This window comes from Phascolarctos cinereus, unplaced genomic scaffold (genome assembly GCF_003287225.1).
Source record: "Phascolarctos cinereus isolate Bilbo 61053 unplaced genomic scaffold, phaCin_HiC Scaffold_726;HRSCAF=1367, whole genome shotgun sequence".
In the NCBI taxonomy this organism is placed as follows: domain Eukaryota; kingdom Metazoa; phylum Chordata; class Mammalia; order Diprotodontia; family Phascolarctidae; genus Phascolarctos; species Phascolarctos cinereus.
In genome coordinates this window covers 391,069,383-391,086,553 of record NW_027556098.1, presented here as the reverse complement: position 1 = coordinate 391,086,553, position 17,171 = coordinate 391,069,383, and the positions used below count along the sequence as shown (strand labels likewise).

Sequence of the window (17,171 nt, the reverse complement as noted above, 5' to 3'; positions counted from 1 at the left end):
TAGGTTTTTTAAATTATTATCTACCACTTTCTAGTATTTTGTGGTGAGGTTTTTTTTCGTCTTGTGAAAACAGTATTTCTTGGCTCAAGCATATGAAGAAAAACCAACTTAATTGTCTTTGTTTCTTTTTCCTGTTTGTTCTTTGGACAGTACACTTCATCTCTGTATGTAAATTGGATGCACACATAATGAATTACATGAGAAAGCTGCAAACTGAAAACGGAAAGAATAGTTTTGCAGTTCTTTTATTTATCTCGTAGTAAACTTCTGTGGTGGATAAACTCTCACGCTGAATTCTGTATAAGGGCACTCTGAGCACTTTTAACACCATCCCTGTTGACTGCTTAGTTTCTACTTTCTTATCTTCTAACTTTTTTCTAGGGCTCTTCTCTTTTTAGTAAAGGCAACTCTAAACAACCACCAAAACAATGCCTCAGCATACTACAGCATTACTAACCAATGTTAATCTGGCTACTCGTCACATCTCTGTATGACACCTGTGCTCGCTCATGGGGGAGAGAGTTTCTGGAAGATGCAGCAGCAATAACCAAGGCAAATGTTGGGGAGTGTTTGCATGGTTTTAAAGCATGTCTGGGGTGCAGATTTTTGGTTTGTTTTTTTAAAAGATATTTTATATTCTCATAGTTTGGGGTGACCAAAAATGAGTGAAACATTTATAATGTTCACTTATCAGGCATCATGAGAATTTTTCAAGTAGAGACGTCATTATTTAAGGAAATGAGGCTATGGGCCAATGACTTTTTAATATCTTAATACTGAGCCCTGAAAAGTTTTTACATTATTTAATTTATTTTTTAAGTTTGGTTAAGGTTTTTTTGCTTGATTTTTTTTTCTTCAATTTGATTTTCCTTTTTCCATTTTAATTTTGGTTATTTGGGGGCCATTTTTTGATTTTGTTTTTCCAAAGGATGCAGATTCTGATAGCGGGGACGATTCAGACAAGAGGTCCTGTGAGGAGAGCTGGAGGCTGATTACTTCCCTGAGAGAAAAACTACCTCCTAGCAAGTTACAAACCATTGTTAAAAAATGTGGGCTCCCGAGCAGTGGGAAGAAACGAGAGCCAATCAAAATGTACCAGATTCCCCAAAGAAGGCGCCTCAGCAAAGACTCCAAATGGGTCACCATCTCAGACCTCAAGATTCAGGCTGTAAAAGAAATCTGCTATGAGGTTGCCCTCAATGATTTCAGACATAGCCGGCAAGAAATTGAGGCCTTAGCTATTGTTAAAATGAAAGAACTTTGTGCCATGTATGGGAAGAAAGACCCCAATGAGCGAGATTCTTGGAGGGCAGTGGCCAGAGATGTCTGGGACACAGTTGGTGTTGGAGATGAGCGAATTGAGGACGTGATGGCCAATGGGAAAGGAGTCACTGATGTAGATGACCTCAAAGTACACATAGATAAACTGGAGGATATTTTACAAGAAGTAAAAAAACAAAACAACATGAAAGATGAAGAGATCAAAGTATTGAGAAATAAAATGTTAAAAATGGAAAAAGTCTTGCCGCTGATTGGATCACAAGAGCAGAAATCTCAAGGAAACTATAAAAGTAAAGACCCAACCTGTGCTGGTGTCACTCACAAGTCAGAAGCTGAGGAACCTGGAAAAGAAGAGCGCGTTTCACAGTTGATGGATGGGGATCCAGCCTTTAGGCGTGGGCGTCTTCGGTGGATGAGACAAGAACAGATTCGGTTTAAGAATTTGCAACAGCAGGAGATAACTAAGCAGCTTCGCAGACAGAATGTACCACATAGATTTATCCCCCCAGAGAACCGAAAACCTCGATTCCCATTTAAGAGCAATCCCAAACACAGAAACTCTTGGAGTCCAGGAACACATATCATTATAACAGAAGATGAGGTTATAGAGTTAAAAATTCCAAAGGAGGAAGAGGAAAGAAAAGGAAGTGAAGAGAGCCAAGAAAAAATTAGCAGAGCAATGTCTAAGGACCCCCAGTTCACATGGGGTCATCAAGGCAATCGAAGCCAAGATTCCATACAAGTAAGCAAGCAACATCTTAATAATCATCAGCAGCAGCCACCTCCTCAGTTGCGATGGAGAAGTAATTCCCTCAATAATGGCCAGCAGAAAAATGTACGTGCTCAATCTGCATCGTCAGAGTCATTACAGCCATTCAATGGGCACCAGAACCCTGATCTACAAACTTTCCAGCAGAAGCGCCATATTCATCAGCACCGCCAGCCTTACTGTAATTACAACACTGGAGGCCAAATGGAAGGCAGTATGTCCAGTTTCTACCAGAAGCAGACTGACCGACCCAACCACTATAACCAGTTTGTGACACCACCTCGAATGAGAAGACAGTTTTCTGCACCTAATCTCAAAACTGGTAGAGAAACTACAGTGTAACTCACTTGGACAAGCTTGAAATTTTATTGGGAGAAAGAGGGGAATGGTAATTTTGACTTATGATTGAAAAACACTTGAAATGGGTCTACCTTTGTGTTCTGTGGCCACATAGGATTCCTGTTGTGATTTTGATGTTGTATTCCAACAGATATTAACTATTTCTTAATCTTATACCGTACGTAATACACTGGAATTTTAATACATCCCTTTTTGATTGTGTACCATTGATGGGATATTTTTCTGGGATTTTGGAAAAACAGATTCCCTGATTTTTCAGAGTGTTGTTTGTGTGTGTGCCTTTGTGTGTGCCAGAATACTGGATTTAATTACAGGAACTTTTCTGTTTTGATCTAGTGCTACATTTTGAAAGTTAAAGTGGGAGTTTACTGTCCAGAAAGAACTGCCTCTTAAATTTATGCTGACAGTCAAAAAGGGAATATTTATCCAGTGTTGAATGTCAAGTTTCAGAACTGTTAAAAATTGATAAAATGGCATACAACTACATAGTCACAACTTCAGATTTCTGTCCAACTTCCATTCCCCTTCCCCAAATTGGATTTAACTGTCCACAAACCAAAACTTGATTTTGACTCACATGGAAATATTATAGAGCTTTGCATCTTCCACAGAGCTACTCTTTTTTTCCGTGGTTTGCAGGGAAGAGTTGAGTCAATTGTGTTGTAGAATGAGTGAAGAAGGCTGTTTTTCTCCTTCCTAGTTCTGTTAATGTCATTACTTTTATGAAATTTGCCATGACATCAAAGCTTGTATCAGATGGCACAGTAATTGAGAATATGTATATTGTTTGCAGTTTGAATCTTAACCCAATGTGTAATGAACTTTATTTTATGTTTTTACTCCAACTTAAAACTACAATAACAAAATGCCAAGAAAATAAGCTAGTCTTTGGATAGTACTATTTGTAAGAGGATGTGGGGTAGGGTGGGGCAAGGAAATGGTACTGCTTTCATAGACCAGATGATGAAATCATGAAAGTTAGGTTGGTTTGGGTTTGAAAGTATAGATGCAGAATGTGTTCTTTTAGTTGGAAATTGAACAAACCCTACAAGTTTATGCTTTTACAAATCTTACTGAGAAGAGAAAGACTGGCAAAAATCTGTGTTCATATAGATACCTCATTTTTAGTGCATTCTGGTTTCAGATTGTTTCACTCTTTGGAGAATCTGATGGAAAATGAAAATATTTTTGATGGGAAGAGCGTTTTCCTTCCCAATCCTTTGTGCCTTCTCACAATCTAACCTTAGAAACAATGTGAAGAATCAGAGATGCCATAAAGTTCATATTGTTCAGAATTTACAAAACTATACAGCTTAAGGCATCTACTTAACATTCAACCTTCTTAGATGATGAGGCAAATTATAGAGCAGGTAACATTTAAGGAAGCCTTAAGGATTATAATTGTGTTGGGGGGGGTTATTTTGGGGAGGGATATTGTGTGTGCATGCACGTGCGCGCTTGTGTGTGTCTGTGTGTGTGTGTGCTTAGTCATTATTGAAACGCATTACTATTGTGAGATTTGTTTCTTTTCTTCTGAAAAGATGCTTTCTTAATGTGCTAAAACACTCATTTGCTTCATATTAGCTCTTGGATTTTTACCTTCAAAAATAAAAATCAGAATCTTTGGGGGACACATTTGCCTTCAGTGTTTGAACCTAATCTTATTCTTAAACTTTTTGTTGTTAATTGAACATGGGAAGAATCAGTTATAATGCATTCAGTTAAAATGACAATCTCCTGTCTTGCATCACATGAATGTACTTGGTAGACTACCTCAGGTCACTTCTGTGCATTTAGTGTAGGCCCTCTTTGTCTCTTATCATTCTTTTCTTAGGCAGTTGAAACCAACCTGTCCTTTCATATGTTCTCACTCTTCTGCTTCTGCAAAAAACATACATTTTAGAATCTGAAAATGAATTACCCAAGCCTCAACTCTAGAAAGTATTCTTTTTTGCTCTAAACTTTCAATTGGGTAGTTATATGATTTTTATATGTGGTAGCATATTTAACCTATTTCTATGCTACCTTTTCCCTTTAGACAGTGGAAGTAACTTGATAAATTATTAAAATGAGAAAAAGTATATTTGCTTTTACAATTATGGAATATAGTGTGCACAATGGTCTTCCAAAGAATTTCATATATGTTTGTCACATTTGATTATATAGTTGTGCTCACATTGCTATTATTTTTTATTTACCCTGTTGGTCAAAAAAAATCTTCAAAACTCTAAAGTAGCCCTTTAGTGCACAAAATTCAGGGAGAAAATCAACTAAGATTTAGCAGTTGGGGCTGATGTCAATTTTGTCATCTAGGAGCTCATTTCAGAAGAGATACCTGTCTTAGTGAATAGCCTAATTTGAATAAACCTGTATCATTGAATCTCTGGATGAAATTATTAACCCAGTCTCACACTTTGTCAGTTTAACCCAGTTTTATAATTTGAATGGCATGTCTTCTTAAGCCTAAATATTGGAGGAATAGAGAAAATAATCAGAACTTTATATAGTATTATTATGGTCGTGTCAATATCCACTATTATGGTGACTGGACAAAAATGCAACTCTTAATAGTCTTGGAACTAGATGGTGGTAGGACAGTAATGGGAATCTAGGGGAGCTTTGCTAGCTACTGTGACATCACAAACCAAGATGTATTACTAAGAGAGTAAAATAAGGGTAGAAAGCAGCATTAATGATATTTTATGAATTTAAGTTTCAACCAAAGTGTTTTTTTTTCCTTTAAATACTTTTACTACTTACCTGTCCTTAGCAATGTAGGCTTTTATTTTACTAGAAAAGGGATTGGAATTTGTTTATTACATTGAAGTGGCTTGAAGTGACCATACCGTTCATATTTTAGATAAGGGTGATGATGCTGAAATTTTCACACTTATGGGCCTATTGAAACAGGCTCTCAAACTACAAGAAATGATGCATTGCAAACTCCCTGTGGTGAAGTCTGTTAATGGTGATTCGTTCAGTTACCTTAATGAATCACATTCAAGACAGGGACAAGGGAGGTTTCTTCTGTCCTCATCTCCCTTAAGGAAGAAGCCTTCTTAGGAGTGATGCAAACTAGGGAATTTGCCTGATAAAATGAGGGCCTTTTGATAATGGATAATTTTGGTAATGTGTATTTAATGTTGTCATCCCTTATGGATAATAAAATTTGCTTTAGATATTTGTCTTGAACCACTTTAGGATGTGAAATTCATGTTAATTTTTCTTCCCATTTTACTGTAAAAGAAAGTGTTGAATCTTTCTTCCAATAAAAAAGAAAAACTCTGTGGACTTTTCCATTTGTTTCCATGTTTCTTACCCTAAAGGTATCTGAAGACTGTTTGGAGTGCAAGAACTTGCACTCTCTAGAAAAGCAGAGCTAGCTTGTATTGCTACAGAGGTCCTTCAATAAATGATGAAACTCTCTTAGAAGTGGGTGCCTAATCCCCTGTTTGGAATGAGGGGAGAGTGAAATTATGTGTGCTTTGTATGGCCTGACTTGGGAGAGTCTCCATTTTCTCATCTAGAATTAAAAATGAAATCCTATCTGATATTCTGTTGCAAAATTAACTCACTAAATCAATTGGTCCTAGACTTTTCTTTTTCCTTTTAGCAGAAGTCTGCCTTAAAGGCATTCTTAATTAAAAACTGACTAAACACCTTCTCTATAGAATATTATGGTTAAGAAGCATTTTTTCTGGAGCAAAAAGAATGAAGCTATCACTTTTTCATTCATCCTGAGGATTATTTTGTTTTCACATGCTCATGTAGACAGAAGCCAAACTTGATGGATAAATTCTCTTTGCATAGCTTTGTTTTCTTATATTTGAGCCATATTTTAAAACATCATTTTCTGCTTTGGTAGGAATTTGTTTCACTTTTGGCTTTTTCGACCTGTTGATTACAACCTGCCATTGTGAATGAATAATATGTACCTGTATCAGTGAGCAGGTGGGCCGATTTAACCTCCCCACGATCCATCCATAAAGCCGAGATTATTTCACACTTCATCCATTTCCTACTCTCTAAAACCAGGCTAACTCAGTTGCGTAAGCAACCAAGTTATGCCAGTTGCTGAGAAGTCTTAGTCAACAGGAGATGTTTTTCCTTTGAAAAGTGGCAAGATAACTACTGCTCAATGGGATTCAGTCAGAAAGAACCTGCTCTGCCCTTTGGTTTGTCCGTTTTTCATAAGGTAGTTTTCTGTCTAATTTTATTTCTCAGTTCCCCCAAAGTTACTCCGAAGGCACCGATCTGGTACATTTAGAGCAATATCTTTGTAAAGTGTCCATTCAGAGGCTGCCTGCCTGAGCTAGCTTGGGAAAATGGCTTAGAACCTTTCTTTGTGAACACAAACAGCTGTTGGCTAATCGAATCATACTTTAAACTGTATCTTCCACATTTGTTGTCTGTCCTTCACTCTAGATAAGAGATTCTTAACTTCTTTTTATGTCATCAGCCCCCTTAGCAGTCTGGAAAAACCTAAGGATCCCTTCTCAGAACGATATTTGCGGCCTACATTCCTCCTTTAAATTAGTAATTAATGAAAATAAAGATGCAGTTTTGTTCAGGTTCACAGATACTTCTCACCCCCAAATCTATCCACAGACTCAGGTTAAGAATTTGGAGTGAAAAGGATAACAGTACCTCTTCATCATCATCACCATCATCATCATCATCACTAACATTCATATAGCACTTTAAGGTTTGCAAAGTGCTTTACAGAGATCTCATTTGAGGATCATTTGATCTTCACAACCCAGTAAGGTAGATGCTATCATCCACATTTTACAGCTGAGGAGAAGGAGGCTCAAATGAAATGACTTACCCAGGATCACATAGCTAGTCAGTGTCTAAGGCTAAATTTGAACTCAGGTCTTTCTGACTAGGGTCCAGTGCTTTCATCAATCAGTTTGTACTTCCCATTAGTTTCAGATAAAACCAAATGCTAAGGTTTTCACTGCTGTCATGCATAAGCTTTTAGGAAGGGAATATGCTTATCTTTTTCATAAGCTAAGAAAGTAAATTTGTAGGTCATTACCAAACCCTTTTATATTAAAGACAACTTTTCTCCTGTATTTTAGTCCTCTTTGGTTACATTTTAAGTCTCTGCTTCACTGATATGTTGACCAAGGCAGTATGGTAGAGTCCTAAGCTTGGAGTCAGAAATACCTGGGGTTCAACTCTAACCGTTGATCCCTCCTGGGCTGTGACCCTGGGCTAGTCACTTAACTTCTGTGAAATCCCAAACCTCTCCCTAGGGGTTTTCTACCAAGGTGTATGGAAGGTTATCCATCCGCTCTTCTTTTGAGTCATGGAGGCAATTCCCACCCGTGGAGTTTTCTGTAAAGATAAAATCATAGCCCGTTAACTGGAACTTAGTTGGAACGTTTTATAGAAGCCTATCTGTGATAGCTCAACTACTCAGCCGAGGCACCGGGTGTTGCAGAGCATAGAACTGCAGAGTCCGAGTCGGGAAGCCCTAAGTCTGAAGCCAGCTTCAGACAGTCTCTAATTGTGGCACCCTGGGCAAGTCACTGTACCGCTATCTGCTTCCGTTTCCTCATCTGTAAAATGGGGCCAATGATGGCACCTACCTCCCAGGGTTGTTGTGAAGGTCAAATGAGATATCTGTAAAGTGCTTAGTACAGTGCCTGGCACGTAATAGGTGCTATGGATACGCTAGCTATCGTAACTCGACCAAGCTTATTTATTGAAATATATTCTGTACTTGATGAACAAACAGGACAACATCCAGGTGCCCTTCCCTAACTTCAAAGGACCCAATACATCCATTGTAGGTCACAAAACATTTTCAAACACTTTATGTTTTAAAGCATTTTGCCATTGACAAAGCCCCTTCATACGCATTATAGTGTTAGAACTGAACAACAGCATTGTTAGGTGGAATCTGTTTTATCCCTGTTTTATGGTTGCAGGAATTGAACTTTAAAGAACTTGCTCACGATCCCATAGTTAACTAGTGGCAGAGTCAGGCCCCGGACTCGAGTCTTCTAGCTGCCCATTGCTCTTTCTGCTTTATTATACCCCCTGAATTGTCATAAAACAGTTTTTTGCTTGTAAAGCTGCAACCTTACCTCCTGACAACTGATACACTTCACTAACCAAAGAAAAGATATAAGCCTCAGAGAATGTCTGTAACTAGTAGCATGTGCCCAACCCACACCCCCCACACCTCCCTTCTAAAGTTGTTTCCTTTTCTGCTCACCATTGTCATGGGGAGGCCAGTATGAAATAATTTATGAAGTCTGCTTTTAGTGGTGGTCTGCAAAACAGAATATATTTTTGATTCTGAAAAGCCAGCTCCCTTCCCTCCCCCCACAGCCCAACCCTGAAATTCTCTGGGCTTTAAAAGAATCTCCAGTAATGGGCCACACCTAAGAAGCCCAAGAAAACAGGAAAGCTCTGGGCAGTGCTCTTTTGGAATGCTATTGTTACACTTTTTATTTCTTGGGAGGGTCTCTTTTATCTAGCCTTCCTTGTTTTGCTTTTACAAAATGTCATTAGGTTAATGACTGAAGGTAGTGCCTTTTTTTTAGACTACCTCAGTATTTTGAAAATAGATACCTTCTAAAAGGAAATTGGTTAAAATCTGTTCTCAATACTAGAAATGAGGTCAGTTAGCACAAACAAATTCCAGTATTTCTCATTCTGCATACATATTCAACCCATTTATTTTAATGCATAGTTTTTTCAGTAGCTTGTTTTTTATACTTGCTATATATACTACATGGTTGAATGGGAATATATTGTGGTTATGAGAAACACTTAAATTAAGGATATAATTCCCCATCCATTCTAGAAAATTATCTATTCTTTACTCTGAGAGTTAGATGGTAGAACAGGCATTTTTTTAAAAAAATATGTTTTTTTGCTCTTTCTGCCTTTGGCCAAATTTCTTTCTTTCTTTCACTCTGGTTCTACCTAAAAATGAATTTTTAACTTTGCAAATTTGAGTTCCTTTGTGCTTCTTACTGTATTTCACAGAATACTTTACAGTGGAATCTCTTTTAATTCCTTTAAAGTATTTTGAAGAACAGATGATCTTAAAATGTATGATCAGGTAATGTATATCTGGTGCTTAGTAAGCCCTAAAGCACTTGTTGATATCAGCTATTATTAATATTAGTTTTCTAGTGTAAAGAGTCAGCTAGGTAGCACAGTGGATAGAGCCCCAGACCTGGAATCAGGAACACTTGAGTTAAAAATCCAGCTTTAGACATTCACTATCTGTTGATTCTGGGCAAATTACTTGACCGCTGCCTGCCTCAGTTTTCTCATCTGTAAAGTGGGGGTAATAATAACACTGCCCACCTTCCCCGAATTGTTGTGAGGGTAAAATGAGGATGATATTATAAAACCCTTTGCAACCCTTAAAGTACTGTGTAAATGCTAGCTATTATTATTATTCCCGTGTAGTTAATAATATAACCTTTTTCATAATAACTAAATGAATTGTATACATTATTTTATTAGTTCTTAAAATGTTCCTGTGAACATCTAGTTATATGAATTCTATACTCATCCAGAGATATAAGCCATTAGTTGATTGTTCTGTCCTTAAAACATAATAAGCCTTGATGGTTATAACTTTTATTTTCCTCATTAAATGAGGCATGAAATTAAAATTGTTTTAGTAATAAATAAAGAATGGTAGTGTTTTTTCCAGTGCTACTTTATTCTTTGAAAAATATATTACAGTCAGTTTTAGAGCATCTTAGTATTTTAAGGGCACCATTCCTCCCTGCCCATTCTACCAAAGTCTCCCCTGCTACTGCCAGTTCCATTTCCCCAATTTTAAAACAGTCCTTAGTCTTTGAGGAAGCTGAAGGAGACCATATGACATTTCTTTGGAGTTAACACCAGAAGAATACCCTGTGTTGGTTTTTCTTACAGTTTTGCACTTCTTAAGCTTTTTCTCTGCACTTTGCTTTCATCCCCAGTGTCTTTCTGTCTCTTTTTCTTTTTCCTCTCCAGACCTCCCACAACTTCTCTTTTTCTCTGTTCCTATCCTCTAGTTTTCTTTTTCCACCCCATCCCTTCACACACACACACACACACACACACACACACACACACACACACACACACACACACACACACACACTATATACACACACACTCTCTCTCTCCTACATGGTATCTCCTTTCTGTCTCTTCAGGATTATGAAAGTAAATTGCAGGCCCTACAGAAGCAGGTTGAGACCCGCTCGCTTACTGCTGAAACCACTGAGGAGGAAGAGGAAGAAGAAGAAGGTGAGTTCTTTTCTTTTTCTTTCTTTTTTTTTTTTAAAGGCAATTGGGGTTAAGTGACTTGCCGAGGGTCACACAGCTAATAAGTGTCAAGTGGTTGGTCTGATGTCGGATTTGAACTCGGGTCCTCCTGACTTCAGGGCCAGTGCTCTATCCACTGAGCCACCTAGCTGCCCCAGAAGATGAGTTCTTTAGACCGAAAGCTCTCCTGAGTATCAGTTTTGACCAGTTCATTTTTCACTGGTTATTAGTTATCTATTTCATCATAGCCTCCTACATAGAGAATGGAAGGGGTTTTTGAGGTCATCAAGCCCAGTACCCTACTTATGGATGAAGTAAGTGAGGCAGAGAGGAGAGGTGACTTCTGCTAGTAAATGTCTGAGGTGGCATTTGAGCTTCGTTCTTGCTGATGCCCTCCCCACTCTGCTGTGCTGCCTCTCACTAATGGTATACGCAGTGTTCTCCATAGCCATCCCTGCCTTTGTTTGCCTTGTCACTGAGCCAGGTAGTGATTTAATAGCTCTTCTTCCCTGGAAACTAAGACCACATTCTTTGGTTTTTTTGTTTTTGTTTTTATTTTTATTTGGGTTTTTTTGGTGTTTTTTTTTTTGTGAGGCAACCAAGTGACTTGCCCAGAGTCACATGGCTAGTAAATGTCAAGTGTCTGAGGCTAGATAAGACCGCATTCTTGAGGAAGCCTTTAGTTGATACTGGTATTAATCACAGTTTCCTGGAGTCCATGAATATTGCTTTTCTACATAATATTATGGCATGAAAAGAGGGTAGGAAAATGGTAGTACTCTACATAGAATTCTCATAAGTATCTTAAAGTTCATTATGGTAAATGTACTTTAGTCACAAATTAGGCTGACATCCTAGATTTCTTTTTTAATGTTTTATAATATATCCCCAAACTAGAGAATTGGGGTCTACTGATAGATAATAACTCCCATTTATATAGTACTTTACAGCTTAAAAAGAATTTTTCCCACAGTGACCCCATAACGTGCAAATATTCTCTAATGAGAAAACCAAAGTTGAGAGATTAAATGACTTTCCCCTAGTGACAAGCTGGCAAGCACCCAAGGGCTTGAATTCAAGCGTATAAATGCCAGACCCAGTGCTTTCCAGGGTAACATGCTGCTGGCTCAGCCTTTTTTTTAAGATGGATCTCAGGCAGTTGCTAGTTGTGATCCCCCAGCTCTTTGAGGCCCCCTTGCCCACGATCAGCCTGGATTTCCCAGCAGGAGAAAGAATACAGCTGACAGTGACCAGCACATTATTCCTTAAGTCTCTCTGGGAATTTTATTTCAGAAACTCCTCTTCATCATGGTTTTTATTAGCATTTGTCTCTCTGTCTCCTGATATGTAGGAATCTCAGAACTTTAGGAAATTGAAAATAGATTCTAAGAAAAAAAGTTGTGGACTACTCTTTTATGGTCAGTAGCTAGGTGACTCAGTGGATAGCATGTTGGGCCTGAGGTTAGGAAGACCCATCTTCCTGAGTTCAAATCTGGCCTCAGACACTTGCTAGCTGTGTGACCCTGGGCAAGTCACTTAACCCAATTTGCCTCAGTTTGCTCATCTGTGAAATGAACTGGAGAAGGAAATGGCATACCATTCCAGTGTCTTTGCCAAAAAAAACACAAATGGGGTGACAAAAAGTTGGACACAACTGAACAACAACAACAGATTTTGTGTTTGTGTGTATTTTGTAAGTAGTTAAGGATTGGCTTTGGTTTTGTTTACTTCTCACTGTTTTCCTTAGCCATTTGGAACACTACAGATGTTACGAGGAGTATGAGAACATTCATTTTAGCAGCACATTAGGAATATATCTAGTTAACTAGTTATTTACTTGAACATTTTAAAATATTATGAGTATATTTAGAGTATAAATACAAAGAGTAATTAGAAAACTCACTGAATTTTATGTAAACAGCTTTAGTTAAGAAGAAGGATGTGTAGTTTACTATTTCAATTTCTGATCATCATTTAAACTTATTGATTCTGATTTATTGGTTTTCTTCTCTCCCTTTCACCCTCTTTCTCTCAAGTACCCTGGACACAACATGAATTTGAGTTGGCACAGTGGGCATTCCGGAAATGGAAATTTCATCAGTTTACCTCATTAAGAGATCTGCTCTGGGGAAATGCAGTTTACCTGAAGGAAGCCAATGCTATCAGTGTAGAGTTGAAGAAGAAGGTATGGGGTGTGTAGGAGTCACTCAACAATGTTTCCTAAATCCCAGAAGCCTTCTTTCTGCCTATTACACGAGTAATTTTTCAGTCTCTCTTTTGATTCACCTGCTCAATGCTACAAAATACATAAATTACCTAAGTTTAACACATGGCTTTCAGTCTAGAAAGTACTGCTTCACATTGCAGTTGAGGAAACTGAGTTGATTGGCAGTAAAGAAATAATAACGCTGGAAAAATCTTTTCTAGAAGTACATTTACCTTATTGACCTCCTGTTTGCTACAGATGTGTGTGAATACACACACTTAATTGATTCATTATTAAACTCTATGACCCTTTTCCAGCAACTTTTCCCTCTCTCTGAATCTCATTAGTACAATTCCATCTGTATTAATCTAAAATCTATGATTTGACCTTGTTGTTCTACAGGTCTTTTTTTCACCAAAATTAACATGATACATTTCATTACTTTTACTTTTATTACTTTTACATCCTCATACTTTGAGTTTAAACAAAACTATACTTGATTCCAGGTTAAAATTGCCAGAATTATGTCCTGCAAATGAAAGCAAGCTTATCTTGGAAAACTTGTGTTATTCCCAGTGATTAACCTCTAAATTGGAAAAAAATGGAGACCAGGAAAATTTATTTTCCAATTACTCATTGATGGTTTGGGTACTTACAGCCTCAATCTTTTTGTATACTGGGCAAGTTTTAATTGCTTTACCTCTTATATATCCTTTCAGATAACATTTAGAAAACATTTTCAGAAAACATTAAATAAAGGCCAATCCTGTCCTTAATTTTTAAGTGGCATTTTCTCTCAATTCAGGTGCAGTTTCAGTTTGTTCTGCTGACTGACACACTCTACTCCCCTTTGCCGCCTGAGCTGCTGCCCCCTGAGATGGAGAAAACTCAGGATGATAGACCTTTCCCTCGTACAGTTGTGGCTGTGGAAGTACAGGATCTGAAAAATGGAGCGACACATTACTGGTCTTTGGAAAAATTCAGGTATGAAAACCCTATAGAGAAAATATTGTTTCAGAAATTGATAAATTTAGAAATAACAGTGAGATATCCAAATGTTTATACTTTTCAAGTTAGTGCCCTGGAAACCCCTTTCTTTTCTTGGACATTCCTAACATTGTGACTTCCCTTTGCCTTTCAGAATGGCAGACTGTGATATAGCTGGTCTATTTCAACATCTGGTCTATTTTTAAGCATCATAATCTAAATTCTCAAAGACCTTTCCACAGTTTTTACCAGACATAATTTAAAATTACCCTCTGAAGAAAAGCTGTTTTTTAAGTCTTTTCCATGTTGCTTGTATGCATACAGTATTTCTGTCCTAACGAGGACTTCATTTTTCTAACCATTCCCGCTATCTGACCATTCACTGATAAACAGAAAAATCTATGCAATTGGTTAAGATGAGAAAGTTGCTTTTATTTCCGTGCCATTGAGATATTACATAATCACTGGACCACATTTCTCCTATGAATTGTGAAGCCTGTCAAGCAGGTAGCCAGACTGGGTCCTGTTGGGTCTTTCTCTACATTCGTATATACTTTGGAAAACTAAATATTCCATAATATTTAATTATTTATTAGCTATTTAGTATTCGATAATATAAATATGCCATTTGATTTTTGTATTGACTCATATATTTTAAAAAAATGTTAAGTAACAGACTTACTGTGAGTAAAATAACTGTGTGCAACAAAAGTCAACATCTTGTACAAAACCCTTATCCTTAAACAGACAGCCAAATGAACTAAAAAACAAAGACAATGCTATTCGTTCTGTTGTCCCCTTCCAGGCTTGCACAAAGTTCTGCCACCCTTATCTCTCCCTCCCTCCTTCCTTCCCTTCTGTCAAGACAGAAACAATTCTGGTTCTGCTGATGTCACACAGTATCACCTCATAAAAAGTTGTCATTATTTTATATGCTTCATTGTTTTACAGCTTTGTAATATTCTTTTATTATACTATGATTGATTTAATCATTCTTCTAATTGCTTTGTTTCCAATTTTTGCTGTTATAAATAGAGTAACTATGAGTTTGTTTGCATGGGTAGGTCCTTCCCCCTCTGTATGATAATTTTGGATAAATTCCTAAAAATAGAATTGCTGGGTTAAAAATATGATCAGTCTTTTTGCTCTTTTTGAATGTTTCTATATTGCTTTCCAAAATGTTTGCCACAACTTGCTGTCACAGTCACATTAGAGTACTAGCTTGCTGACAGCCCCACAAACATTGAAGTTTATGCTTTTGGGGCCTATTTTTGCCATTTTATAAGATGTGCTATTTTACAAATCGTGACACTGTGAGGTAGTAGTAATTTGTCATTATTGAGTTGAATTCAGTAATCCAGTTCAACAAGCCTTTGTTAAGAAACAACCATAGGAAAAGTGCTGGATTGGGGTGAGTTAGGCAGGGGAGACAAAGATGCAAATGAAAGGCAGTCCCTGGCCTCAAGAACTTCAGTTCTGCAGGGGAATAAATATGTAAACAAAAGTTTCACAGCATCATGTTAATGATTTATCTACTGTGTAGACAAAGGCTGGAACTGATGCGGGAGATGTATGACAGGGCTGGAGAGATGGCTTCCAATGCCCAGGACGATGGAGAGGCAGCAATGACTGGCAGTGACCCATTTTATGATCGGTTCCATTGGTTCAAACTGGTGGGAAGGTATGTACTTACTGTCCTGGCTCGGGTTAGTGATTAACTCATGTGACTTTAGTCTTTACCAGTGGTGTGTTTTATACCCTTGGGGTTCCATTCGATGCCTTGCTTTTGTCTTCATATAATAGTATCAGTACTTAACAAAAACAAACTACCCATTTGTGATCTCGAAGGCTTTTTTATGTTTAGAATTTTGTTGAGAAGCAAGGAAACATTAACAAATTTTGAAGCCTTGAGATTAGCGAATTAATTTCTTTTCAGTGGGAACTGACTTGCTTTTACCCTTATTTAGAATTTGAGTTGTGTTTTAGTAACTCATATAAAGACTGAAAGACATTTTTTAAAGGCATTAGGGGAATGGTAGAGGGATGACACATAGCATCTTCTAGAAGTAAAGTGTAACTCCTTTTATTCACTACTCTTACAATATAGTAGGTTTTTAAGAGTTAAAAGTTGCCAGACATGTCGCCCCTCACCAAGGTAAATGCTTCATCTGGAGCACCATTCTATTTTGTTTCCCGACCTGGTATTTTATGAGGTATTGAATGAAGACTAAAAGCGTTTTCTCATTTTTTAACCTTTATTCTGAGCCTCTTTCTTTAGGCTACTTAAGGGGTTAGGGGAGAATGTGATTCTTTTTTGTGTACTGAATCGTGCAGATGCTTCTTATACCCCTATATGTAAACCCAGTATTTATCTGATTCTAGCCGTGTATTCTCTTGCTTTCTCTTAATTTTAAGAACCACCTTTTGCTTTACTTTTTTTTTATACTATTTGTTTGATTGATTCAACAGCTGGTTCCCTCCTGATGGCACCCATTTCTTTCTGTTTAACCAAATATTCCTCTCTCCCTGGCTGTGTTAATCAACATGTTCCGTTACCTGATGTCTAGCTCCCCCATTTTCCACGGCTGTGTGAATGAGCGCCTTGCTGACCGTACGCCTTCCCCCACTTTTTCCACGGCCGATTCCGACATCACTGAGCTGGCTGATGAGCAACAAGATGAAATGGAGGACTTTGATGATGAGGCATTCGTGGATGACACTGGCTCTGACGCAGGGACGGAGGAGGGATCAGATCTCTTCAGTGATGGGCACGACCCGTTTTACGACCGATCCCCTTGGTTCATTTTAGTGGGAAGGTTGGTGAGGTTATTGTGAGAAAGGCAAAAAGGGACCAGCTCTTGCTATATAAGCATCTCTGTGCTACATGAATAGACTTAGAGTTAGCCATTCAAAATCCCTGGATGCTCAGTCCATGTACTCCAAAATATTAGGCCCTTTTTATATGTAAACATAGCCCTGGTTGCAGATAGAAATCATAAAGCCACAGACAGGGCTTTTTTTTTTTTTAATGTAAAACATTTCCATGTTAGTCATTTTGTACAAGAAGACTCAAAAGAAAAAAATGAAAGCAAGGAAGTGGAAAAATAGCAAGCTTCCATCTATATTCAATCAATATCAGTTCTTTCTCTGGGGGCAGATGATATACTTCATCATTAGTCCTTTGGGACTGTCTTGGATCATTGTATTGCTGAGAATAGTTAAGTCATTCACAGTTCTTCATCGAATAATTTTGCTGTTAGAGTGTACAGTGTT

General features: G+C 37.7%; 1 protein-coding gene across 2 annotated transcripts in view; it reads left to right on the top strand.

Moving 5' to 3' along the window:
* KIF1B (kinesin family member 1B) overlaps positions 1-17,171 on the top strand; it is a 185,890-nt gene that overhangs the window by 102,645 nt on the left and 66,074 nt on the right. Inside the window, exons 23-27 of one of the 2 annotated variants that reach the window (XM_020974134.2) lie at positions 10,594-10,687; positions 12,742-12,890; positions 13,717-13,895; positions 15,442-15,579; positions 16,466-16,714. In XM_020974134.2, the coding sequence (XP_020829793.1) occupies positions 10,594-10,687; positions 12,742-12,890; positions 13,717-13,895; positions 15,442-15,579; positions 16,466-16,714 (809 nt within the window). Of the gene's footprint in view, positions 1-928; positions 5,708-10,593; positions 10,688-12,741; positions 12,891-13,716; positions 13,896-15,441; positions 15,580-16,465; positions 16,715-17,171 lie in introns of those variants that run through there. The other variant, XM_020974125.2, reaches the window with a different exon arrangement.